This window comes from Peromyscus eremicus, chromosome 11, assembly GCF_949786415.1.
Source record: "Peromyscus eremicus chromosome 11, PerEre_H2_v1, whole genome shotgun sequence".
In the NCBI taxonomy this organism is placed as follows: Eukaryota; Metazoa; Chordata; class Mammalia; order Rodentia; family Cricetidae; genus Peromyscus; species Peromyscus eremicus.
In genome coordinates, this window is record NC_081427.1 from 6,038,205 (window position 1) to 6,065,597 (window position 27,393).

The window sequence follows — 27,393 nt, forward strand, 5'->3', positions numbered from 1 at the left end:
AGAGGGAGAACAAGGAATAGGAGACCATGGTAAATGAAGACCACATGAGAATAGGAAGAAACAAAGTGCTAGAGAGGCCCACAGAAATCCACAAAGATACCCCCACAACAGACTGCTGGCAATGGTCGAGCGACAATCCGAACTGACCTACTCTGGTGATGGGATGGCCAAACACCCTAATTGTCGTGCTAGAAACCTCATCCAACTACTGATGGACCTGGAGGCAGAGATCCATGACTAGGCCCCAGGTGGATCTCTGGGAGTCCAATTAGCGAGAATGAGGAGGGTTTATATGAGAGAGAATTGTTGAGACCAAGGTCGGATAAAGCACAGAGACAAATAGCCAAACAAACGGAAACACATGAAATATGAACCAATGGCTGAGGGGTCACCAACTGGATCAGGCCCTCTGAGTGGGTGAGACAGTTGATTGGCCTGATCTGTTTGGGAGGCATCCAGGCAGTGGGACCGGGTCCTGTGCTCATTGCATGAGTTGGCTGTTTGAAACCTGGGGCCTATGCAGGGTCCCTTGGCTCAGCATGGGAGGAGGGGACTGGACCTACCTGGACTGAGTCCACCAGGTTGATCTCAGTCTGTGGGGAAGGCTTTGCCCTGGAGGAGATTGGAATGGGGGGCGGGCTGGGGGGAAGGTGAGGGGGGCGGGAGGGGGGAGAACAAGGGAATCTGTGGCTGATATGTAGAACTGAATTGTATTGCAAAATAAAAATTTAAAAAAAAAAAAAAAAAAATAAGTTGGTAAACATAAATGTATATGTTTATTATACACACACAGAGGGGATGCTATTTAACTCTAAAAAAGTATAATCACAATACTTACAGAAAAATAGATGGACACACAATGTATGTAAGTTGAGATCACACAGTCATATGAAGAAATACACTGCATGTTCTCCCTCATATGGTTAGTATAGACAGCAATATATGTATACATGTAAAGAAATGTGTATGTGTGTTTACTATGTAAAGTAAAAAAAGAGAATAAAGATTAAATATTAGGGGATGAGGAAATTTTTAAGCAGGTAATGAATGTGGGTTTTGTAAGAGGACATAAGATAACTGATATTCAGGTTCCAACTCTGATATGGATTTTAGTTTCATGGTGTATAAATGCATAAAATATATTCAGTGCAGACAGTGTCAAATCTAGTGTAAACGCTTCAGATTCTGTTCTGAATGTCCAGTCTAAATGTATGGAAGTTCATGATCTGTAGTATAACAGGGTTTCTCTTGAGCCACCAACCATCTCAGAAATCATGACATGGAGACTTATTAGTTATGAATGCTTGGTCTTAGCTTAGGTTCATTTCTTGCTGGCTCTTATAACTTAACCTGTTTCTCATCATGTACATTTTGTGGCAGGGCTTTTTACCCTTCTTTTTTTCTATATATCTTGCTTTCCTGCTGTATCCATTGTTTACTGGAGCCTTCTGACTTCCGGTCCTGATGTATCACTCTCTGCCTTGTTCTCTTTTCCTTTTCCTCCATCCTAGATTCTCTTGCCATTTTTTCTCTCTGCCTGTGAGCCTCACCCATCCCCCTCCTGCCTAGCTATTGGCCATTCAGCTTGTTATTAGACCAATCAGGTGCCTTAGGCAGGCAAGGTGAAACAGATGCAACACATCTTTACATGGTTAACAAGGAAGCAGTAACAAATGTAACACATCTTTACACAGTTAAAGTAATATTCCACAGCATAAACAAATGAAACCCATCTTTGCCTAGTTAAAATAATATTCCACAACACTGTAGTTTTCAGGTCTTGTTAATTTTCACATATGAACTTCTTTACTTTCAAAATAATGGGGTTTAAAATTAAAAAGAGAAATGAGAAATGCCAGCTGAGTTTCAGAGTCTCTGCCGTACTTAGTCCAGAGATTATATATTGTCAGCAGTCAAGGTAAGGGCACTTTCTTACCCAGTGGCTAATTTTTGCCACAAATAAAGTAAGTTCCATAAGGAGTTTCTTCTATGCTCATCATCTTCTCTGAAGTAGATTCATGCTGCCAGGAGCAGACATGTCTCATTATCATAAAAAAAGAAAAAATCTACATTATTGAAATACCTTAACTGCCATATTCTGTAGATCTCTGAAGTGTTTGAAGTTTGAATGACTCCACTGGGAAAAACAACAGCAACTGTGCCACAGCCTAGTCCTCAGATTCCAGGCACCAAATGGACAACGTTATGACATGGTAAAGGTTTCATGGAACATTTATAGTTACAGAAGAAAAAGACTCATTAATCAAGGCAAATTTCAAACATATTGCTTGAACAAACTGATGGGGGTTACAGCAAAGAGACGCCTATAATTTTCCCTGGTGACATTCTTAGCATTTATGCTCTTGGAAGTTAGATGTTCATGTTAACATTCCAAAATAATTAACTTAATATTCTCCACTATGGATGCATTAGAGGTGGATAAGACCTGAATCGTTAGCAAAGATTTTACCACACTTCACACACTCATGGAGTTTGTAGTCAGAATGAATTATTTGATGTGTTTTAAGTGTTGAAGAAGTAAACTTAAGACAGTTTTAGGATTTCTCTCCTGTATGAACTCTCTTATGTTTCATAAAGCCTGAGTGATACCGAAAGGCTTTGCCACACTCTTCACACTTGTATAGTTTCTCTCCAGTATGAAGTGTTTGATGTTCCTGAAGATCCCTAGAAGAGGAATATCGTTTGCCACATTGTACACACATATAAGGATTGTCTTCAGAATGGATTTTTTTATGTCCTCTAAGGGATAAAGATGAGTAGAAACATCTGCCACACTCTTCACACTTGTAGGGGTTGTTTTCCCAGTGAATTATTTGATGTCGTCTAAGGGATGAAGATAAGGTAAAACATTTACCACACTCCTCACACTTGTATGGTTTCTCTCCAGTATGAACTGTTCGATGTTCCTGAAGATGCCTAGAACAGGAAAACCGTTTGCCACATTGTACACACATATAAGGATTGTCTTCAGAATGGATTTTTTTATGTCCTCTAAGGGATAAAGATGAGTAAAAAAATCTGCCACACTCTTCACACTTGTAAGGATTGTCTTCCCAGTGAATTGTTTGATGTCGTCTAAGGGATGAAGATAAGGAAAAGCACTTACCACACTCCTCACACTTGTATGATTTCTCTCCAGTGTGGACTGTCTGATGCTGCTTAAGGTGTGCAAAGTAAGAAAACCTTTTGCCACACTCTTCACACTTGTAGGATTTCTCTGCAGTATGAATTTGTTGATGTACCTGAAGGAATGATGGTTCATAAAAAGCTTTGCCACATTCTTCACACTTGTAGGGTTTCTCTCCAGAATGAATTCGCTCATGCACCTGAAGGAATGATAGCTCATAAAAAGCTTTGCCACATTTTTCACACTTGTAGGGTTTCTCTCCAGAATGAATTCTTTGATGTTGCTTCAGCATTGAAGGATAGTAAAATAATTTGCCACATTCTTCACACTTGTAGGATTTCTCATCAGTATGATTTTTCTGGTGTATAAAAAGTGATGCTCGAGTATTAAAAGTCTTATGACATTTTATACACATATAGGGTTTTTCTCCAGTATGAAGTCTCTTGTGTATGGAAAGTGTTTTATGAGAACTTAGGCCCTTTCCACATTCTTCACACTTGTAGAGTTTCTCCCTTGTATGAATTCTCTGGCGTTGAATATGCAGTGGGTTACAATCAATGGATTTGTTGTAAATGTTATAATCATTAGGTGTTGTTCCTATAGAGTAAAAGTTGAGATATAAACAAAGGCTAGGAAATATTCTTTATACTTAATGTTTGTCTTTTTAAAAGGAAACACTTACTCATACATATTGAAACATCAGTGAGAAACTACAGTACACTTCAAAACCTATAGGCAGTAAGCATTAATGATAAAATCTTGTAGGTAGAAATAATCTATACATCTACTAGAATAAAGGCACAACCAAATACAACCCAGATGTATGGTAAATTATTCAAAGTTCAATAGCTAAGTAAGTTGTCAGTGCATTTTACTAACAGAAATGAACCAGTAGAGATGTTCTACGGCCAGACACCCATAAAATTATAAAGGAACTAAGCCAGAAAAGGAGAAAGATAACTGTGACTGTGTGAATTTGTATCATCTAAATACAAAATAATTATCCTTCATGTAGAGTTTTATTTTGGAAGGTACAAAAGATATGCTGTACAAGAAGTAGATGATACACAAAAATATTGAATTTATAGCTCATATATTCAGGACAATATGTTATGTTTTATTTGCATGACAAGAAAATATATATCTGAAACATTTCAAGTCATGATAAAAATCCTCAGGATCACCTGTGCATTACACAAATTTTATCAGAGACAACATATTCGTCAGTGACTAGATGACAAAATTACTTATCTCCTTTTTTGTTTGTTTTTGCTTTTTCAAAACAAGGTTTCTCTGTATAAACATTCCTGTCCTGGAACTCACTGTCTAGACCAGGCTGGCCTCAAACTTAGAGATCCACCTACTTCTGATAGTGGAGGATACCGAAGGGATCCTTATACCTATACCTGCCACCCAACTGGTATATGAACTACATGCTAGTTCAAATGGCCATGCCCTGTCCCCTGTCTTTGAATTTCCTCCTCCTAACAAAGCCAACCCCAGAGCTGAGATGTCCATGTCTGATTGTGTAAGGAGTCCTCAGCAAAGTGGTAGATAACATATGACAGAGGCTCTGCCACAGGGCCAGTCAGCAGAGTCAGCAGATCTATCAAACACTTCAAAGAACTACAGAATATGGCATTTAAAATTTTTTAATATATAAGGTTTTCTTGCCAGAAAAACATGTCTGCCTCTGGCAGCACCCATTTACTTCAAGGAAGATGATGGGCATTAAAGAATCTCCATATGGAGTGTGCTTTCTTTATGGCAAAAGCTAGCCATTTGGACAAAGAAACTGCCCTTGTGGTGATACTTTGTGCTCTAACAAATAAAGCTTGCCTGGAGATCAGAGGGCAGAGCTAGCCACTAGTTAACCATAGAGGCCAGGCCCTGGTGCCACACACCTTTAATCCCAGCACTTGTGAGGAGGAAACAGGAAGTGACAAGGCTGGGAGGAGAGAGGAAGTGATAAGGCAGGCAGAAACAGATGCCTGGTCCCTTTCCAGCAGAGGAGTGGGGAGGTAAGAAGTGGCTGAGCTAGCTCCTTCATCTCTCTGATCTTTCAGCATTTACTCATATATATATCTGGGATTTCATTATTAAGATCAACTAGGATTTGCACTACATCTGGCAACCAACTTGTGGAGCACAAATTCAGGAAAAAGCTACATGCTCGTGGCTTTGCAGCCACTGGCAAAGGCTGGAGCTGCACGTGGCCAGAGTCACTATGCCACCAGCTAGATTTTCCTTTCTTTTCCCCAAGCCCTCTGAGGGAGTCTTGGATTTTTCTGTTGCAGCCTATCTGCAGCAAACTCCACAGGCTTTGGGTCTCCAAAAGTTGCAGGAGTTAACCACTTTTGCATGTTCCTTTGTGCAGAAGGCTGGCTCTTTGGCTTCTTCCCTCTCCCAGTGGGTTGTGGGTTTTCCCTGGGTGCCCTACTGGGGGGCTGCCATGTTAGGTAGCTGCCTTGAAAACCAATTGGGCTTCTACTGTTCTATGCAAAGCAGTCAACACCAGATCTTTACCATCAGCAGCAGCAGATTTGGTGAGACAATGGGATGTCTTAAAAAGGGAAGTTAGTTAAAAGAGAATCTTGTCACACATTAAAAAATGGGACACACTATTAGAATAGAGGGAGTTATGTCTCTGCATGATAATATACTAGACAATTTGAAAAAGGAACAATTAAATGAGAGGATAATTAAGGTAGATGAAATTTACATAATGTCAATTTTAAATATTATCTGATCATTATTGTTTTATCACTAGAAATCTTGGTTAATATGAATGTTAAGTTACATCTGGTGCCCCAACATTTGTGATAGTAATTCATGAAAAAACCCACTTGCCTGTGGCTTTACAGGCCCCTGCTCAAGCCTAGGTGCACACAGCCAGTCTCCACTCCATGTGGGCCAGAGTCCCTAACCAACTGAATCCAGTTGGATAGATCTTTCACTTCTTTTCTCCTGGTGGGTTGTGGGCTCTCTCTGGATCCCCATCTTGGGCTGATACCACACTAAATAACTGTCTTGAAACCTACTTGGGCTTGTATAGTTCTATGCAGATGAGTAAGCCTCCCTCTGTGTCATCATTGTCAGCAAATTTGGTGAGTCAAGATTTCTTAAAGGGAGAAATTAGTTAAAAGAGAATTTTTTTTAACATTTTTACAATGGAGGGAATTTGGTCTCTGTTTGATAACACATTACGTGGTCTGAAAATGGAACAATTAAATGAGAGGATAATTAATGTTGTTGGGATTTACATAACATCAATTGTGAACATTATTTGTTTGGTCATTTTTGTTTTATCATTAAAAACATTAGTTAATTTGAGTGCCAAGATAAAAGTTTTAGAAAACTTGTTAAAACAAATCATAGAGAAATTCAGACCCAGACGGAAGAATTTAAAGGTGAACCTACCTCAGCATTGAATTATATGGTTACAAAGAAACAGCTGAAGGTTTTCAAACAGCCCACCTTAATCTATCCAGTAACCTTACAGGAACTGCCAAATGCTCAAGGCTGTGTATGAGCTAACTGGGCTCCTGTGGAAATGATAGTTTTGAGGAGATTTAAAGAAGCTATAGTCTGCCGGGCGGGGGTGGCGCATGCCTTTAATGCCAGTACTAGGGAGGCAGAAGCAGGCAGATCTTTGTGAGTTCGAGGCCAGACTGGTCTAAAAAGTGAGTTTTAGGAAAGGTGCAAAAACTACACAGAGAAACCCTGTCTCAACCCCCCCGCCCCCCCAAAAAAAGCTATAGTCTTATATGGCATGCATTCTCCATTTGTAAAGCAGATGTTAAACTCATGGTCAACTTGTAATAGAATTATCCCTCAAGACTGGAAAGATTTGGTTACAGCTGTCCTAGAGGCTGGTCTATGTTACAGGAGAACCTGGTGGAAAGATGAGAATAAGACTATAGAACAATGATGCAGGGCTAGAGATATGGCAATTTCCCAAGATCAACTTCTTAGAGAGGTGATTATGCTAATATACAAAGACAATCTTTATATGATGACCACATGCTAATTCTATGCCACATGGCACCCTTGAATGCCTGGGACAGAGTTGAAGAAGTAGGAAAGAAAATTGAGTCATTTACTAAAGTTATACGGACCCCTAAATAAACCTTCATGGATTTTTTTTTACAAAGGCTATATTCAGCAATAAATAGAATGATACCAAATTCAGATGCTAGATAGATAATAATTGAATGTCTGGCTTTTGAAAATGCTAATGTACAATGCAAAATGATAATTAGGCCATTAAAGGCAAGATCAGCACCCTTGGAGGAACAGATCTGAGATACAATTAATATTGAATCTCATGACCATGATGATACTTGGATAGGAGAGGTGATTTCCAGAGGCCCCCATGGCAATTTCAGTTCAGTCCTTTCCTGCCATCATAGAAGAAGCCCCTTCCAGAGCAATTAAATAACCAAATGTGTATTGTAAAAAACCATACTGGTGGGTTGATGGAACAGCTATAGCAGAGAGAACAAAAAGTGTAGGATATAAAATAGGTAATTTGTTCAAAACCTTAGAGGGTGACAAGAATTTAAATAGTCCAAGAGAATTATCAGTTAAAGATGAGAGAGAATTGGCTTTGGTGGAAAAAAAATTACAGGATGTACATGTGGATCATTTAGATCCAGAGCTTGATTGCATTCTGTTTATTTTACCCTCTATACATTCTCCTACATGAATTTTAATGCAGAGGGGAGATATTTTCGAATGGCTATTTTACCACATAAACAGAGCAAAAATAGGAAAATTAAGATTTCATCAATAAGCAGGATTAGACCCAGTGGAAATCACCTTTTACAAATAATGAAATTTTCTCTTTAGGGGCAGAACATGAAGACTGGCAAAGAGCTTGCAGTAATTTTTGAGGGGAGATTAACATCAAATATACCAAAAGCAAGAGAATTAAATTTATAAAATGAACTAACTGAATTCTTCCTCACATTGTACAGGGAACATCAATTTCTGGAGGCAGTACATTTTATACTGATCCAAACAAATCAGGAAAGGCATGTTATAAATCATAAAATTTAAGTTAAGTATCCCAAATCCCTTATGATTCTGTTCAAAAGTCAGAATGATATGCTATTCTCATCATATTAATGGATTTTACAGAACCCCTTAACATAGTTATAGCCTCTCTGTATGCAGAAAGAGTTGTTTTACACATTTAAACTGCTGAATTTATTCCTGATGATTCCAAATTAACTTTGTTACTTATACAATTACAAGAAATAATCAGGAATAGAAATCATCCCTTTTATATAACACACATCAAATCCCACATGGGTCTGCCAGGCCCTCTATCAAAAGGTAATGACGAAATGGAGCAACTATTGATAGCAAATGTGCTGGAGGCCTCAGAATTTGATAAAAATAAAAACAAAACATTATGTCAATAGCAAGGGTTTGAAAGGGGATTTCTTTTCTATCACTTGACAACAAGCCAAGGAAATTATAAGGAAATGTCCTACTTGTTCTTAATACAATGAAACTCCACTGCCTGCTGGAAGGAACCCAAAGGGTACTCAAAGTAATGAAATCTGGCAGATGGATATTTCATTTTCTAGAATTTAGTAAATAAAAATATGTATACCATACCATTGATACCTATTCAGGATTTCAATGGGCAACTGCTTTGAGTTTCAAAAAGGCTGATTCTTTAATCACAGATTTGTTAGAAGTTATGGCCATCATGGGTATTCCTGTACAAATTAAGACTGACAATGCTCTAGCATATGTCTCTAGTAAAATGAAACACTTTTTTGCTTATTACAATATAAAGCATAATTCAGGAACACCACACAAACCAACAGGGCAAGCAGTTTCAGAAAGATGAAACTGAACTCTAAAGGATATGCTAAATAAATATAAAGGGGCAATAAAGACCCCCAGAAATAGATTGCATAATGCTTTATTAACTTTGAATTCTCTACATGCTAAGGAGAAAGGAACAACAGCTACGAAGAGACATTGGATATCAGGACTTGATAATTATCCCAACTTTTTTCAGCATACCATAAAGATTCTATCACTCTCAGACAGCAGGAATTGTATTTAAGAACATGATACCCACATTCCCAAGAGGTAGGGTTGGTAGTTTTAGGTCATTCAATGGGTTATGTATATTTGTCACCATTTAGAGTGGTTGGTTATAAGTTGTTATTGGTAATGATCAAGAAAAAAGCTGAATAAAGGAGATTCAATTCAGAGATCTTGTTTTGTAAAGAAAAATGGGGATATAGATATGATAGGATAAAAGTGTAGATTATTGAATCTACTCTGAAAAAATGGATACAAATATAACAGGATAAAAGGGTAGGTTACTCAATCTACTCTGAAAAGAAAAAGGGGGTACAGATATGATAGGATAAAGAAGTAGATTATTGAATCTACTTTTAAACAAAAAGAACAACTACTAGTTTTAAATACCTGACATTGGTTCATATTTTTGTATATTGATACAAATTTGAGGTTATATTTGTTAGAACATACTGTATATACATTTCTAATCTTGTTCAAGGTATTGTAATTATGCAACTAATTTAACAATGTAATGCAAATTACTAGTCCTTGAAAGTTATTATTATAAACTATTTAGGATAATAAAGAAATGCAAGGTTATTAGTTAGTGACCTATTACAATCAAATTTGTAGTAGGTTAGGTACATTTTCAAGCTCAAAGAGAGATATATTTTAGATACACAGGTCATGTTCAAACACTTAATAGATCTATAGAATGTGGCATTAAAGATGTTTTAATAACATAGGTTCTTCTTTTTTTAAAAAAAAAAAAAAATGAGATGTGTGTGGTCCTGGCAGCACCAATTTACCTCAAAGAAGATGATGGGCATTGAAAATAATCTGTATGGAGTTTATTTACTTTATGGCAAAAGCTAGCCATTGACAAAGAAACTGCTATTGCCTCAATTGCTAACAGTATATTATCCAAACTGGACCAACAGGATACAAAACAAAGTGACTACCGAACTTTGCCAAGACAAGGTAGAACAGTTCTTCAAAATTCCCTGCTTCTCAAAAATGTCTGTCCGAGCCGGGCGGTGGTGGCGCACGCCTTTAATCCCAGCACTCGGGAGGCAGAGCCAGGCGGATCTCTGTGAGTTCGAGGCCAGCCTGGGCTACCAAGTGAGTCCCAGGAAAGGCGCAAAGCTACACAGAGAAACCCTGTCTCGAAAAACCAAAAAAAAAAAAAAAAAAAATGTCTGTCCGAATATTCTAAGCTTGTAGGCCAAAGATGAATGTCTTAGTGTTACAGAAGAACACTGTCTTCTGTATGAGAACACTGGTTGACTGTCCAGGCAGCCAGAAGTCCCTGTTGTTAGGTAACATTTTACCCTTCTGGGGTCTTTGATTGAGTTAAAGACTAAATAATTAGACTTGAAGTTTTCCTTAGTTATGATAAAAGGTAAATTAGATATAAAACTTTTTTTGACTCACAAAGATAAGATAGATAATAAAATATTTTCTCTAAATTTGCCAAATACAAATGGACTGGATATTGTAACTGTAATGCTTACTTGACAACTGTTTTTGTTATAGTTTTACTATGTTAAAATTAAAACCTTCCTTTTTAATTAGACAGAAAGGGAGAAAAGCTGTGGAATAATCCTTCTGCACACTGTGAAGATGTATTGCTTGCAGAATTTTAGGGGCAGAGAGAATATTGGGAAGAGAAAGGGCAGTGCCAGAGGAGTCATCAGGATGCAGAGGAGAAGGAGATAAACATGTGATATGGAGAAAAGGTACAGCCATATGGCAGAGTATTAATAAAACATATGAGCTAATTTAAAATAAAAGAGCTAGTTAGTAATAGGCCTGAACTATCAGCTGAGCATTTATAATTAATATTAATTCTTCAAGTGGTTATTTGGGAATTGCTGGTGGGATAGAGCTGATCATGGTCCCAATGAAAAACACCACCTACACTCCTCAGCCTTACTACCATTACAAATATGGAAGCCAATAAAAATGTACACTTTAAAGAAGTTTGAGTATCAGCAGGAGACACTGAGGAAAATGGACCACCAGATCTCACACTGAGGAAAACGGACCACCAGATCTCTTCCTACTATTGGACTTATGCTAATGTTAGTTATAATGCTTCCTATAGGGCTAGCCACAGTGGCTACCCTGACTGGATCTGAAACAAAACATTTTTACTAGTTCTCATGTATCTGGGAATATCAGGTTTATCCATAAAAGATTATAATTTTTCAAACAAGCTGTGACTTGGAATATATCCAAATAACAGTTAGACCTAATATATGACAAATATGTTAACTTAAAAAACAAAAAAACTCAAAAAAGCATGCAGCCTCACAACACAATGAAAAGCCTAACACTACTTACTGCCATGAAAGCGAGGCACACAATCACTATGCCAAAACTGGTTTGCTAGGCATCCCTGAATCAACAGTGTAAGGCCCTGTAGCTCATCCTGTCCTCCTCTTCCCGACTAATGGTCAGGCCCTGCTGAATCAACTGTTGGTAAAAGTGTTGAAAAAAACCAATCAGCCTCTATTAAATTAGTGTACCTAATAACCCAATATAATCCCATTATACAACATGTTAATGTTTTTAATCATCCCTAAGATCATTTTGGAAAGAACTATCCAAAGTGACTCTTTTGTATAAGTTACATCCAACTGCTTCTCTCCCACAAATTGTTCTAATCAGTAGAACTGAAAGTGTTGAGGTTTCTGTCTCTGCCTGCCTCTCAGTGATGGAATTGTGGGTTTGGCTTAATAAACCCAATCATGCTCACTTTGGTGTAGAGATCTTTCTGGTATGAGTCTACTCTCAATCTCAGCAAATAAATGACTCTCAGTCTGACCAGCACTGAGTTCTCTTTCCCTGAGTTTTACACTATAATGGAGACTCAACAACAACAAAAACAAAACAAAATTAAAAAAAAAAAAAAAAAAAAAAACCTTGGAAGTCACTGTAAATAGAAGCACAGCTCTCTGTTGGGGAAATACAAAGCTTAAGAGACTCAAACAACATAAACAACTAAGAGATGTATTTGACAACACAGATATGAAGGATAGACCTAAAGAATGATTACTATAGTATCATGTTTCAAGGCACATGGCAAAGCCTGCCTTTCTGTGGGATATTTGGAACTCAACTCTGCCCCCAAACCCCTCATTCCTACACACCTGGATACATGTTGGCTGCTGCTTGTCTCCTCACATATGAAGGCTCTTGTCTTTGCTCCAAAAATGTCACTAGGTGTGGCTTTGACACAGTAAGACCTGTTTGTAGGAAAAGGGGAGAAGATTGTTTATGACTGTTTATGTGTTTTTTTTTTTCCCCCCCGAGACAGGGTTTCTCTGTGTAGCTTTGCGCCTTTCCTGGAACTCACTCTGTAGCTTAGGTTGGCCTCGAACTCACATAGATCCACCTGCCTCTGCCTCCCTAGTACTGGGATTAAAGGCGTGCGCCACCACCACCCAGCTGTTTATGTGTTCTTTTACTTGGAATTGACATGTCCTTTCTTAGTACATGCTTATAGGGAAAGAGATGATGTAATAAATTATTGCAGACAATCAGTTCTTTAAATGTTTTCTGACAGGATCACTACACTACATAAAGGAATTTACAACTTCCATATTCTGAGTTTCATTTAAAGGGGAAAAGAACATTAAAACTTAATTGTGAAACACTTTAATTAATAAGTGTACTCCATGTGTCATGTCACTGAATTTCTAACAGTCCCACTAGAGTGAAGGAAACATAATTCCAACATAGAAAAGTTAAACACAAAAAGAGAACAATAGGGAAATGATTAATTATTGACAATTTATTTTTATTTTTCATATGCATTGGTGTTTTGCCTGCATGTATGTCTGTGTGAGGATGAAGTTTTAATCTAATTAACTTTATCAATAAAAAAATCAGGAGCCAGATATCAGGGAAAGAATCTGAAAGATTAGAGAAGCAGGGGAGCAGCCACCACTGACTTGCTACCTCTTCCGTTCCTCCATCCAAAAGGGCTGAGATCCTGTCTCAGCCCCACCTTACCACTTCCTGTCCCTCTCTCTACACACCGCTAAACCTCTATGGTCAGATAGCGGCTAGCTCTGCCCTCTGACTAAAGCGAGCTTTATTTGTCAGAACACAAAAAAATATCACATAGCATGAGGGCGACAGGTCTTGGGATTACAGACAGTTGTGAGCTGCATATGGGTGCTAGGAAATGAATCCGGATGCTCTAGAGAAGCATTCAGTGCACTTAACAACTGAGCCATCTCACCAGCCCCAAAATGATTTTAATACAGCAATCTCCTTAATTTTTCTGAAAACAAAGGATATGAAAATGGCTGTTGAAATGTTCCCATGAGATATCATACAAAGCGAGGAAGCCACATGTTGATGGTGAAATAAGAATTCACTATGGATGAGAGCCTCACCCAGGAACACAAGGTTGCTGTAATTCTCCAACATCACATCCCTGTACAAATTCCACTGAGCAGGCTCCAGGCATTCCTTCTCTTCTGCAGAGAATTCAATGGCCACATCCCAGAATGACAGCATTTCCTGAAATAAAGATCAATGAATGATATCACACTTTTAATTAATTAAAACCACTAATAATATAAATACCAAGATGCATTGGGCTGGATGTTCTCCTGTCAACTTGACACTAGTTAGGGTCATTTCAGAAGAAAGAAATATAATTCAGAAAAGGCCTCCCTAGGACTGCCCTGTAGCCAAGTCTAATGGGCATTTTCTTAATTACCGATTGATATGACATAGCACAGCCCATTATGGGTGGTACTTGTCCTGGGCAGGCAGTTCTATATGGTGTAGGAAAGCAGGCAGGACAAGTCAGCCTCTGCTCCAGTTCTTGCCTCAGGTTCCTGCCTTGACTTCCCTTGGTGATGGACTGTGACCTGAATGACCAGACTGGAGAAGGGCCAGAGCCCAGAGAAGATGAAGATGAAAACATAAACCCCTGAGAGAACTTGAGCAGTCCCCAAAGCAGACTCAACTGTAAGGACCACTCCCCACATTGCCCAGCACAGCATAGCACCATTCTACATGGGGGCAATCTCCTGTGAGAAGCTGTGGGTGGAGGGCAGTGTGCCTGTAAACAGGATATCACTTAGTAAAGATTTTACCTAATAAAATTAACAGCAAACATTTCAAGGGCCTTTGATACTGGCACAGTTCACTTTAAATTGAGAAAAAAATGCAAATTATGTCTGGTCTGAGGGGCACATTGCCATTAATTACAAATTGTTACACATTCTTCCTATAATTAGGAAGTAGATATAGAACTCCACTTGAATGGTGGCTGGTTCTAGAGGCTAGCCTAGGACAACAAAATGGACAGGGTAGATGTAATAAGAACTCCTGAATCTTCTGATGATGTCCCTTAGAATATCTTTACAGAGAGTCACACAAAACTGAAGACTAGCAGGACATTGGGAAGTCAAAATGGTATGCAAAGAGAAGACTGGATTTCTGGTCAGAATCTAAAACATAATAACCCTCCATTGAAAATCACCGATCTACTGATTACATAACACACTGCTTTCAATCTGCAGCACACACACCATGAAGAAGCAATGCCTGGATCTTTGTCCCAGGGTTTCACTCACACAACTGTCCCACAAAACAATCACTAATTTTTGCTTCAAGTCACCAAGTTATGCAATTTTATGATGCAGAAAGTTGGTTAAACCATGAAAAAATATGGAAGACAAAATATAGTATTGGCTTTGGCTGGGCAGTGGTGGCTCAGGTCTTTAATCCCAGCACTTGGGAAGTAGAGGCAGTTGAATCTCTGTGAGTTCTAGGCCACCCTGGTCTACAGAGTGAGTTCCAGGACAGGCTTCAATGCTACACACAGAAACCCTGTCTCGAAAAGACCAATAAAAATAAAAATAAAAAAGTATCTGTTTTATATAATTATCATTTTAGTTTCAAAATAAGTATCCCATGCTTTGCTCTGTACCTTAGATGTCTAGATGTATTTTTGGATTTTAAGAGTCCATATGTTGTTTCTGAGTCTTCTTAAAGCAACAGTATGTGGAGTATACCCAATAAAGATTTAGGACATGCACTCCAATAGATCTGACTTAAATTCATACAGATGCTGCAGAGAAGAGAACAATGGAATGCAGATTTTGAAAGAGTTGGTCATTGAACCACACACACCTTTCAACTCAAAATATGTTTCTGCATTTGATAGTGACTATGGAGGACACTAGGACAGGCACAAATATAACCAAAGTTGACTATGTGATAAAAATCTGTGCTGCTCAGATTTATTCCTTACATATGTATTTGATTCCTGTTCAAATCTTCTGCAATGTCTCTCCATGGCCTATGACATAATCATAAAGATAGATGGATCAACAGGAACTGAATGTCATCACCCAATACACCTCCCCTCAAGAGTTTTCCAGATATGACATGTCTAACACAGCAAGGTCCATGCATGAGTTGTAAACACAAGGAACTCCCTCCCTCACACTGACATTAGAATACAATGAAAGAAGCCTGGGAGGAAAGAGACAGGACTGCTCAACAAGGGGAACTGGACTGGACCTGTGAAGAGCAGGAACCAGCATTAGCACTTTGCTTTACTGGTTGGAGATGGCAGTGCCCATGTGAAGGACAGGGAGGAAGTGATTTTGTTCTGGCTCACTGTAAGAAGCATCTGCACACAGTGGAACCTCTGGTGTAAGGACAGGGGAAGGCATCCCAGCTGCAGCTGCAGAAAAAGACCCAGGAATGTAACCACAGCAGCCACATCAGTCAAGAACTGCAGAATGGAAATGAAGAAATAATGGAGTCTCAGATTAGATATGAAAGGAGCAAACTGGAAGAAATAAATAAAACCAGAAGAAATCAGCATCAGATCATGACAGTGACAAACACAGATTAATATCCAAAAAGAATGAACAATCATTGAATATAGGGAGGAATATTCAAGCCAGGCAAAGAGGAATTCTTCCTCACAGAGTAAATAAAAACAAGTATGTAATCACAAAAATGTAATACCTATAACAAAAGCATGATAATGAAAAAGATAAAATTACACATTAATGGGCCACAAAAGTTAAGCACAAGTAAGAAACATGAAATGAACAATAGAAAGTATTTATCATGTCCATAAAATACATTCAACTGTTTTCTGTCATAGACTTGGGTATCGTGGGCTACCCTTGAAATTTGCTTTGAAGCAGGGGAGGACCAGAGGGTCCTGTCTCCCACTCACAAATGCAGAAATGACAGGGATGTGTAATACAGTAGACTGAAGTTTCTTTCCTATCACAGGTCTGATTACTTTAAATCACATGAATACACACAGTCTGTGAATTCTTCCTCACCCTGCTGACCTGACACAAAAGCCTGGCACTGGAACCTAAGGCCATGTGAGCTTTTCACCTGTTTCTAGGACCTACTATTAGACAAACTCAATAGTTTAAGGCCAGATGAAGACATGTTGGCAAAACCATTTTGGGACAATCAGACATCAGCACTTTCTTACAATTACTAGGGCCTAAATTAAAGATAGAGGACCTTTCAAAGATTTAAGAAAACCCAGCCCTCAAGGTGAAGCAAGGTTGAGCTTCCCTAATCCCCATTGAGCTGTGCACTGGGTCTTTCCCTCCATATGTCTGCAGAATGTGTGTTCTCTCACCCTAGTCAATGCTTTTCTATAGCAGCTGATTCTGGTAGATCTGTCTGCTGTGATCCAGAATTTCCCAAAGGTGAACTGTTGGGACTTAGGTTTTTCCTTTCTTAATTCCTTAACTGGCAGAAAAGATGAACACAAGACGTCAAGACCATTACAATAGATAGGCTAGCGTACAGGAAGGACCAGACCCCGTTAGCTCTACAGATTCTGAGAAATCTGACAGCGTCCATGTGAGAATGACTCAGCTAGAGAAGCATGCTTCCCCACCAAAGCTGCTCAGTGAGCTCCCAGCTCCACCTCAGGAGCAGGCAGTCAGCTGACCATCATTAGTTTGCAATCTTGGACTTTGCGCTAACGTCTACTCTGAGCTACTAGTCAGCTCTCCTGTCCCGGAAGCCCAAGGTGGACTCAGGCTGCGCGCGGCGTCCTAAAGAAACTGTCACTCAGAATGCAGTCCCCATCGCACTCTCCCCAGCCCTGACCTGCAACCTCAGGTGACCCAGCCAGTTCAGTACAGCACCAAGGCAGTTCTTGCGGTCCTCCCACCCAGCCCAGGTCTTGCTCCCTCCAAACGGATCCCCGCACCCCGCACAGTGCTTCAGGCTGAGCTGCACCCTGGACCAACCTCCATGTCAGAGCCGCAACAGGAATGTAGAGCAGGTCAGGACACTCGCCCAACTTTGGGGAAGATTCACGTGTGTGGACCAAACAGTAGAAGGGGATTTCCTGGAGGGCTCCCTGTGATGTCACAGGCGCTTGGACTACATTTCCCAGAAGTCTGAGCAAAGGAATTCCTGGACTCCTAGTGAGATGATGTTTACTCTTCCTGGATTAATTAGGCTGCCTGCAGAAGAGTTGGTAGGAAGAAATTGAGTCTGGTGGACAGCTGTTAGGCCTGAGAAAAACCAATTGCACGAATGTCTGATTAAAGCAAGCTTCATTTTACAGGTGCACCAGGAACTGGCTTTCTCTCGCAAAGTCGGTATTTCAGAGAGCAGGCCCTCATTGCCTTTTGAGGTCCCTTAATGGGGAAGGGTTAGGGTTAATAGAAAACAGCTATCGAGATAATTGGCAGTTAGAAAGGATGAAATAAAAAAAGCTGAACTCCAACAGTACATCATATGGGAGGGGATTCATCAAGGTATCTGGACAAACATTTTTGTAACCCGAAAGTGCAATCATTTCACAGGTTTTTTGTTTGTTCGTTTGTTTGTTTTTTGTAATGGAAGCAGTGGACATAAATCATGGAGTCACAACTTCAGAATGGGTTGAAACATGTTTTGGAGGGTACATTAGGCTTAGGAAACAGAAGCTTATTCTTGTAATGTATGGAGACCTAGTAGGAGTGTGTAAATTTCTTAATAACAATGTGGCTACTCTTTTGGTTTCAAACAGCCATGGGAAGTCAGTCTGGTGTTCACCACCTGATCCACAACAGGATATGTGTGTATGTGAGTCAAGACTTTGACAGAAATATTAGGCTTCCAGGTCATTTCTGGTCCATATGTTCTGATTTTACTCTTACTACAGCATTAAAAAAAAATCATGTTGACTCAGCTGTACTGTAAAATGATAAAGCAATACTGTGCAGGATAATCTTTTTTTGTACACTGTGAAGAGCTGTCTTTGCCAAGGCACCTTCTGATTGGTTTAATAGAGCTGAGTGGCCAATAGCTAGGCAGGAGAGGACAGGCAGGATTCACGGGATAGAGCAGAAGAGATGAATCCAGCTGCAGGGAGACACCAGTTACTGGAGGACCAAGTCAGGCATACAGAATGGTGGAGACATTTAAAGAAAAACCACGGGGCAGATTGTAGATTAATGAAGGCAAGTTAAGTTATAAGAGCTAGCTAAGGAGAAGCCTAAGCTAAAGGCCAAGCTTTCATGATTACTAAGAAGTCTCCCTGAACCTGTTCCTCATGCTGGATTACCTTGTCCAGCTTTTATGCAGGAGGAGGAGCTCAGTTCTACCTCAACTTGATATGTCATGCTTTGTTCAAACACATGGGAGGCCTGCCCCTCCTTGAATGGCAATGGAGGAGGAATGCATGGATGGGGAGAAGGGGTAGATGGTAGTTTGGGGGGGGGGATGTGGCAGGAGAGGGCGAGGGTAAACTGTGATTGGTATCTAAAATAAATGAAAAAAATGTTAATAAAATAAAATGAAAAGAAAACTAACTCATTATTTTCAGGCTGTTGGTTCAGAAAAGTAAGTGAAACTTGCACAATACACTAACAAGGACATGAAAAGTATCTTTAAAGATGATTTTGAATGCCAGGCAGAGGAGGCACATGCCTTTAATCCCATCACTCAGGAGGCAGACACAGGTGGATCTCTGTGAGTTCGAGGCCAGCCTGGTCTACAGAGCAAGATCCAGGACAGGCTCCAAAGCTACGCAGAGAAACCCTGTCTCAAAAAGAGAGAGAGAGAGAGAGAGAGAGAGAGAGAGAGAGAGAGAGAGAGAGAGAGAGAGAGAGAGAGAGAGAGAGAGATTTTCAAACCATCCTTGGTTCGGGGTGCAAGTGTGTGGGTTCAGTAGTGTCCACTGAATGAAGACTCAGAAGTGCCTTAAGAAGGAATCTAGCCTTTCCTGGCTGTAGGGGAATGCAGCCTCTAAGGACTGAAGTCCTTTCCCTTCAAAATTGCATTTCTACAAGACAGAGATTTTCATGGATATATTCTTTTCTCGGAGCACATTTATCATTGACTCAAATTACCAGGATTGCCATTATTGACCTTATTCTCTCCAATGATTGTAATATATTTCATATTGTCTATAAATGTCAAGTCATTGTGGTTATTGAATGAGAATGAGAATGGTATGAAAAATACCATTGTTTATCTTGTGGTATAAAAATGTCTGTTTAGGGGTTGGGGATTTTGCTCAGTGGTAGAGTGCTTGCCTAGCAAGCACAAGGCCCTGGGTTCGGTCCTCAACTCCGGGAAAAAAAAATGTCTATTTCAAAGCAGATAAGCATCCAATCATTTATCCCAGCTTGAAGTATGTAGTTCATCAATGAACTCATGGGGCCTCAGGTTTACTGTGGAAGCAAGACTGTACAGGGTTCAAATGTATTAAACACTGCCTACCCTCACAGCCTTAGGAAAGCGGCAGCAACCAAGATTTCCTACCGGTGCAGGTGTGGCTAGCTGCTCATTAGGCAGCCAGGTGACCACATGGAGTCAAATCTTTGGTCACCTCTTGGACCCTATGAGCCTGCTGAAGACAGGTATAAACTTGAGATGCAGTGCAGTCTGTGGTTAGAGCCATGTCTCAAGTAGCCTCTGAGATGACCACAGCATAGACTCTGGGTGCTGCAGTGACAACTGGAACCTCACAAGTCAGCACCTCACACCCATTATGACCTCACACCACAGGAACCAGGGCTCAAGTCCCTGCCCTGTTCCCCCTATTTCACACCTGCGCTATGCTCAGGGAACCTCACACCTTAATATAGAGATATTTGTACCCCATGTTTATTGCTTCTTTATTCTCAGTTGTAAAAAACATGAATCAAAAAAAAAAAACCCTGAATCAACATAAGCATCGATGAACACAAAATGGACAATATGTTGGTAAATATAAATGTATATGTTTTTATATACACACACAGATGTGAAGATATTTGGCCCTTAAAAAAAGTACAATCACAAAATATACAGAAAAACTGATGGATATTGACTGTATATCAGATGAGATCATCCAATCATATAAAGAAATACATTGCATTTTCTCTCCCATATGATTAATATAAACTTTAATATATGTGCATATGTGAGGAAATGTATATGTGTGTATACTATGTAAAGTAGAAAAGAGAATAAAGTTTAAATATTTGAAGATGAGGAAGGATTTAAAGCAGGTAATGAACATGGGTTGTGAAAGAGGACACATGATAATGGATTGTCAGGTTCCAACTCTGTCATGGACTTTAATTTTCATGGTGTATAAGTGCATAAAATATATTCAGTACAGATAGTGTAAAATCCAATGTGAATGCCTCAGATTCTGTTCAGAATGTCTGTTCTTACTGTACAGAAGTTCATCACCTCTGTAATTTCACAGGCTTTCTGTTGGGACACCAATCTGCTCCCAAATCATGACATGGAGACTTATTAGTTATGAATGCTTGGACTTAGCTTAGGCTTGTTTCTTGCCAGCTCTTATAACTTAACCTGTTTTTCATCTACGTTTTGCCTCAGGGCTCTTTACCCTTCTTTTTTTCTGTATATCTTACTTCCCTGCTGTTTCCATGGCTGTCTGGAAGATGCCTGGCTTCTGGCCCTGGTGTGTCCCTCTCTGCCTTCTCTTCTCCTTTTCCTCCATCTTAGATTTCTCTTTCTGTTTTTTCTTTCTGCCTGCAAGCTCCATCTATCCCTCTCTAGCAATTGGCTATTCAGCTTTTTATTGAACCAATCAGGTGCCTTAGGCAAACAAGGTGAAGCAAATTCAACATATCTTTATATCATTATCAAAAGCAGCAGAAACGAATTTAACACAACGTTACACAGTAAAAGTAACATTTCATAGCATCAACAAATGAAACATACCTTTCCCAAGTTAAAACAATATTTGAAAACATTGTAGTTTTCAGGTCTTGTTAATTTTCACATATGAATTTTTTTACTTTTAAAATATGTTTAAAATTAAAGAGAGAAATGAGAAATGCCAGCTGAGATTATAAGTCTCTGCTATACTATTTAATCCTAAGAGTACACATTTCTGCTATAGTACTTACTCCTGAGGATGATGTCTCTGCTGTACTATTAACCGCTGAGAGCATATGTTTCTGCTGTACTATTTATCCTGAGTGTGTCTGTCTCTTCTATACTATCTACTTTTGACAGTGTGAGCCTTTGCTATATTATTTACTCCTGAGCTTGTGAGTCTCTGCTGAACTATTATTCCTGAGAGTGTGTGTCTGCCATAGTTCTCACATAAACTTGTCCCTTGAAAAACTTTCTGCAAAGATTAAAACTTTAAAAAATCATTCTATTCTAGAACAATTGTATATCCATTAAGGACATTTCCATTCATAAGGGAATCTCCTGTGTTCTAAGGAAATTACTAACTAGGTCTACAGAGATTCTAAGCAAGAAGGAAATATTGACTCACAAACACATAGCAAACTGGACCTTGCTTCAAAGTGTACTTCTGACCAATTCTTAAACTTTTTTTTAACAGAACTTTCCCACACAGCAGCCTTTCTGTGTTATTAACTCCGATGGAAATTAAAGCTAGAAGCATAGACTCCCTTTGCTATGTAATCTAGAGGCTTATTCATTTATCTGTGTTTTCTATAATATGCATATGACTTTTACAGGTTAATAAATGGATATTAACAAAACTCAATGATAGAAGGTATGTGATGTCTTGTAACTTCATAACTACCAAATTCATTTGACTATTACACTACTTTCCTAACTTTATAATGATGGATAACCAGGAACAACAACAGCTGTGATCACTATGGATGTAGGAGGGAGGTAAGGGAGGGTGGGGAGTGTAGCTAGAGTTTTCCTGCCAGGACCAGGTCAGGACAAATCTCTCTCACCTGCCAGTCCCGCAGCCGCTTAAACCCAACTGAGTAAACACACAGAGACTTATATTACTTATAAACTGTATGGCTGTGTCAGGAATCTTGTTATCTAGTTCTTATATCTTAAATTAACCCATTTTTTATTAGTCTATAAGTTGCCATGTGGCTCATGGCTTACTGGTACCTTACATCTTGCTTGTCTTGGTGGTGGCTGGCATCATCTCTCTGCCTCAGCCTTCCATTTCCCAGACCTCTCTTCTCTCTTTGTCCCACCTATACTTCCTGCCTGGCTACTGGCCAATCAGCGTTTTATTTATCAATCAATCATTCACAGCACCTCCCCTTTTTCCTTTTTTTTTAAAGGAAGGTTTTAACTTTCATGTAGTAAAATTACATATAACAGAACAATTATCAAGCAAAAATTACAGTTACAACATCTAGTCTATTTTTATTTGACAAAATTAAGGAAGATATCCTATCTATCCTATATTTGTGAGTCTAAGTTTTCATATCTAACTTATCTTTTATCATAACTGAGGAAATTATAACTAGCTAGTCTTTAACTACATCAAAGACCTCAGAAGGATATAATATTACCTTAAACAAGAGTAAAAATATACATGCAGTATAACAAAATTAACTTTAAATTTGTATCAATGAACTAAAATCTATAGCAATGTAAAACATTTTTAAACAAGTTGCTCTTTAAAAGTAGGTTTAATAACCTACCCTTTCATCCTATCATATTTATATCATATCCCCTTTTCTTCTTTAGAAAGAGATCGCATTAATAATCAACCTGATTTAAATAAAAATATTGGTTTTTCTTTGTCCCACACCAGAGAGATCTTCTAATATGGGACACAAGATTATCTTAACCTTTTATTTTAGGAATATGCTTGGGTTTAGAGAAGGAGTGAGCCAATTCCATCTCCAAAGCCAGCTTGGTATATTTGGGAATTTGAGTGTAGCTTCTCTTACTACTTCCTGCTGGAGGTGGTGCTGTATCTTATAGTGACACAAAGAAAATTTTAGGATTATGGAGTAGTTTGTGAGGGTGTATCATCTGAGCCAGTTGCCTTGAAACGGTTCTGGATGTTGGATCATCTGGGCCTTGGTGTCATCAGAGACCTTTCAGGGGGTCTTGGCTGGTCAAACCTGATGTATCTTAATCTGGAACAAATCCATAGCCTCTGGCTTTCTGTGGAAACAAAAGCAGAGCCTCATTTCCAAAGCAACATATCCTTAGATCCAAATTTTGAAGTCAAGGTATCTTTAAAATATACATATTGGCTTAACTCAACAGCTTTTACAATCAAATATTTTTCTGCAGTTAAGAATCCCAAAGACAACACATTGCAGATTCTCTGTGTAATATCCATCTTTACATGGTTTATTTTTTGTTCATACTCTTTTATTTTTAATTAATTAATTAATTATGTTTTGTTTTGGTTTTTGAGACAGGGTTTCTCTGTATAGTTCTGGCTGGCCTGGAACTCACTCTATAGACCAGACTGGCATAAACTCAGAGATCTGCCTGCCTCTGCCTCTTGAGTGCTGGGATTAAAGGTGCATGCCACCACCACCAGGCACTTTGTTCACACTCTTAATGAAGTATTTTTTCTTTTTGATAGTGTATCCTATCAAACTCTTAATATACTGAAACACTCAAATGTCACCTTCAAGGTGTCATTTCAGGTCCTCAATTTAGGTTATTCCATCCTGACACATTGCTTGCAAGTCTATTATAATATGCAATTCATTCTGCCAAGTATTTATCTACTGTGTAGGGACCAACAGTTCCAATTTTCTGGTACTGAAGGATTTTCTGGGATGTTAAGAGTTTTTGTTGGATAGAGTGCTAAAACCTGGACTGTTCCAGGCAGACAACAGTGAAATGATAGTCATCCTGACCTACAGACAAGTTTGTCTCCCCTTTACCAACCAGCAGTCCAAAGGGAAAGGAGCTCACACCATCTCTCCATTCATACAATGACTTACACATAGAAATACTGGTAATAGGGGCTGGAGAGATGGCTCAGTGGTTATGAGCACTGAAACAGCTTGCAACTGTCTGTAACTCCAAGATCTGACACGCTAACACAGACATACATGCTGGCAAAACACCAATGCACACAAAATAAAAAAATCCTGCTGATAGTGAGAATAATAGTTTATACTTGAGCCTTTACAACATGTCAGGTTCTGTGCTTGGATTCTTTTTTTTTTTTTTAACTTGGGGAAACCTGTCTGTAGATGTAACCAACCTTCTTATTAAATAAGAAACACAGAACCAATGCAAAGAAGAAAGCCAAGAGGTCAGAGCTAAGAGCTAAAACCTTACCCTTCCTCCTGCAGTGGTCCTACCTCTCCGAACTCACTACCCCTGTGTTAATGTCTTTATATAGTGTTCCTGTTCTGCCTTCTCATTGGTTGTAAACCCAACCACATGACCGCCTCGTCACGGCCTGTCTGTATAGGCCTCCAGGTTTTCCTTGCTTGGTATTGAGATTAAAGGCATGTGTGTCCAATAATGGCTGTATCCCTGAACACACAGAGACTTACCCAGCTCTGCATACCAAGTGCTGGGATTACAAGTGTACACCACCACTGCCCTGCTTTCCTATGGCTTGCTAATAGCTCTGACCCCCGGGCAACTTTATTTATTAACATACAAATAAAATTTTAATACAAATAAAATATCACCATACCTGTCCTGAAACAAACCCTCCCTGCCCCCCAAAAAAAGTTTTACCTTCTTAGTGCTAAAAGACAGTCTTTAAGGATTACTCTATAATCCTAAAATTTTCCTTGTGTCCCCAAAAGATACACGCCCCAGAAGAGAATTTGACATTGCTGCTGCCATTGTTGCTGTTATAGTAGTGGCGGCCACCACTGCTACTGTTTCTGGGATTACCATTTCATAATTACTTACTACAGCTAGCACAGTGGAGACCCTGGCAGCAAAAGTAGCTACCATCGTTAGTTAATTTTTCATTCTATTGGGCATGATAAATTTAATTCAATAGTATATACGTTTCGATTGGCTTTGAAAATTATAAATTTATAAACTCAAGATCCATTTGCTTTTGGGATACTATCTTACAAGGACTCCAATTTGCAATAAGGCTTGTTAAGGAAGGGAATAGTTCAGTTGCCTTTAGCCTACTGGCTATGGGTGGGTTAGGATTTCTATTGGTCTTTTCTGTGTTGAACACACACATTGCAAGCCCAGTGCCACTTTGAGATCTTTGGCAGCAGTTAACTCTGCAGCTCACACACAATTGAGCCTGTATGATAATGAGTATTCAGAGATGGGTAATGCTTGGGGGGCGCTCACCAACCTAAGACAGAGTGACTGTGTGGCCTGTGCAGGCGTCTCCATGATGGGTAAGGTGACCTGCTGACGTCCCACGCAACCTAAGTCAGAAGCTCATTTTTTAGTAAAAAAGGGACCTGTAGGGCCCTCACCCCTGTTTTGGGTAACTGTTGCCTTGCTTGCTGACCTTGACTTTAATATCCTCCCTATGCTAATTCCCTGCCTGGTTCCACCTTCCTGAATGCTTAAGGGAAGATCCTTGTCTGTGTATCCTGCATAACGGGCGTTAACAGCTTAGATACGAGATTGTAAAACATCAGTAGCGAACTTCTGCCCTCCAGGGTTCTCGCATTGTGCTGTAAGCCTGTATTTAAGATGGCTTATTTTTTTATACTGCTTTTACAATCTCTTTAAAGACTTTATTTTTAAAAACTACGTTTTTTTTATATAACTCTATATATTCCTTTTTCTCTCTCTTCCAAGCCTATGTACATGTGTACACACATTGTAAAGCACTTAAAGTCTTGTTCCATCTGAATCTGTCTTATTGTGTAACTATTGCTTTAAATTGCAGCATTTCTAAGACTGAAACAGCACTGTGGCTGCTGGTTCTGCCCCCATCAGCTTCCCATCATGGCGGTGGTACCACCAGCTCTGGGTCTGGAGCCATGTGTACCATCAACTATCAGAAGCAGTTCTTTCAAAGCAGGGTGTAGCCCAGAAACCTCTCTCTTTTTTTTTTAAACTAGCAAAAACTATCCAACACACAGCATAGTGAGCAGCTTGGAGACATCTCTGTGTAACATATCATAGGTCAAGCCTGCACACCACAAACTCGCCATAGAGTAGCTCAAACACACTGGCTGATACTAACTTGAGAGAGACAACTAGGAAGCTGTTTTTAGCTCCGTTTTAGAATCTTTTTTCTCAGGTTTTAGGTGGAAACTCTTTCCAACCCATTGGGCACCATTTGTAACTAGTTTTCCTGGTCCTGCTTGGCCCAGATCAGGACAAATCTCTCACCTGCCAGTCCCGCTGCCACTTAGACCCAACTGAGTAAACACACAGAGACTTATATTTATTGGTGAAATTATTTAGGCCACTCCACGTAGTTAAAAGGAAGATTTATTTAGTGGGTAACTTACAAATGAAGGGCTAGGTAGGTCGCAAGGTCTGGGGAAGGTGTATCGCAGTCCAGCAGTGTTCTCTGGATCTCTGCTCAGTCAACCTCCACCATCAAGGGTCCAGGAACAGAGCGCAAGCTGGCCCATCCCAATCTCAGGCCTCCAGGGTCCTCCCTTGGCCCCGCCTTGTAGATGTGACAGTTGCTGAAGCCTCAATGGGGGTTAGAACTTCCAGATCAAAGCTGGAATGGCTACCCACTACATCTCCCCCTTTTTGTCTAAATAAGAAGGTTCCAATCTAATACAAGACTATATACAAAGGAATGGTTATCAAATATTGTCCAGGAATAATGAGGGATAATGACCTAGATAAGATGGAACTACAACCAATGTGAACAATATCAAGCAAAAAACACATACTAAAATCCAGAGAAGTATAGAGCATAGGTAAACGGCATGTTACAAAGATCATTCCAAAAGGTGTCCTATCCTAAAGAATCTGAATCTAATAGTTAATATGTTCTATCTAAGATTATATATATATATATATATATATAT

The 27,393-nt window shown here is 39.3% G+C and overlaps 1 protein-coding gene across 1 annotated transcript in view; it reads right to left on the reverse strand.

Moving 5' to 3' along the window:
• Positions 1-749: 749 nt before the first annotated feature.
• The window catches only part of LOC131921985 (zinc finger protein 493-like), a 59,378-nt gene continuing 32,734 nt past the window's right edge, over positions 750-27,393 (reverse strand). Inside the window, 4 exon segments of the mRNA XM_059276726.1 lie at positions 750-3,745; positions 12,355-12,450; positions 13,609-13,735; positions 16,854-16,966. Of these exon segments, the coding sequence (XP_059132709.1) occupies positions 2,556-3,745; positions 12,355-12,450; positions 13,609-13,735; positions 16,854-16,966 (1,526 nt within the window). The 3' untranslated portion in view covers positions 750-2,555.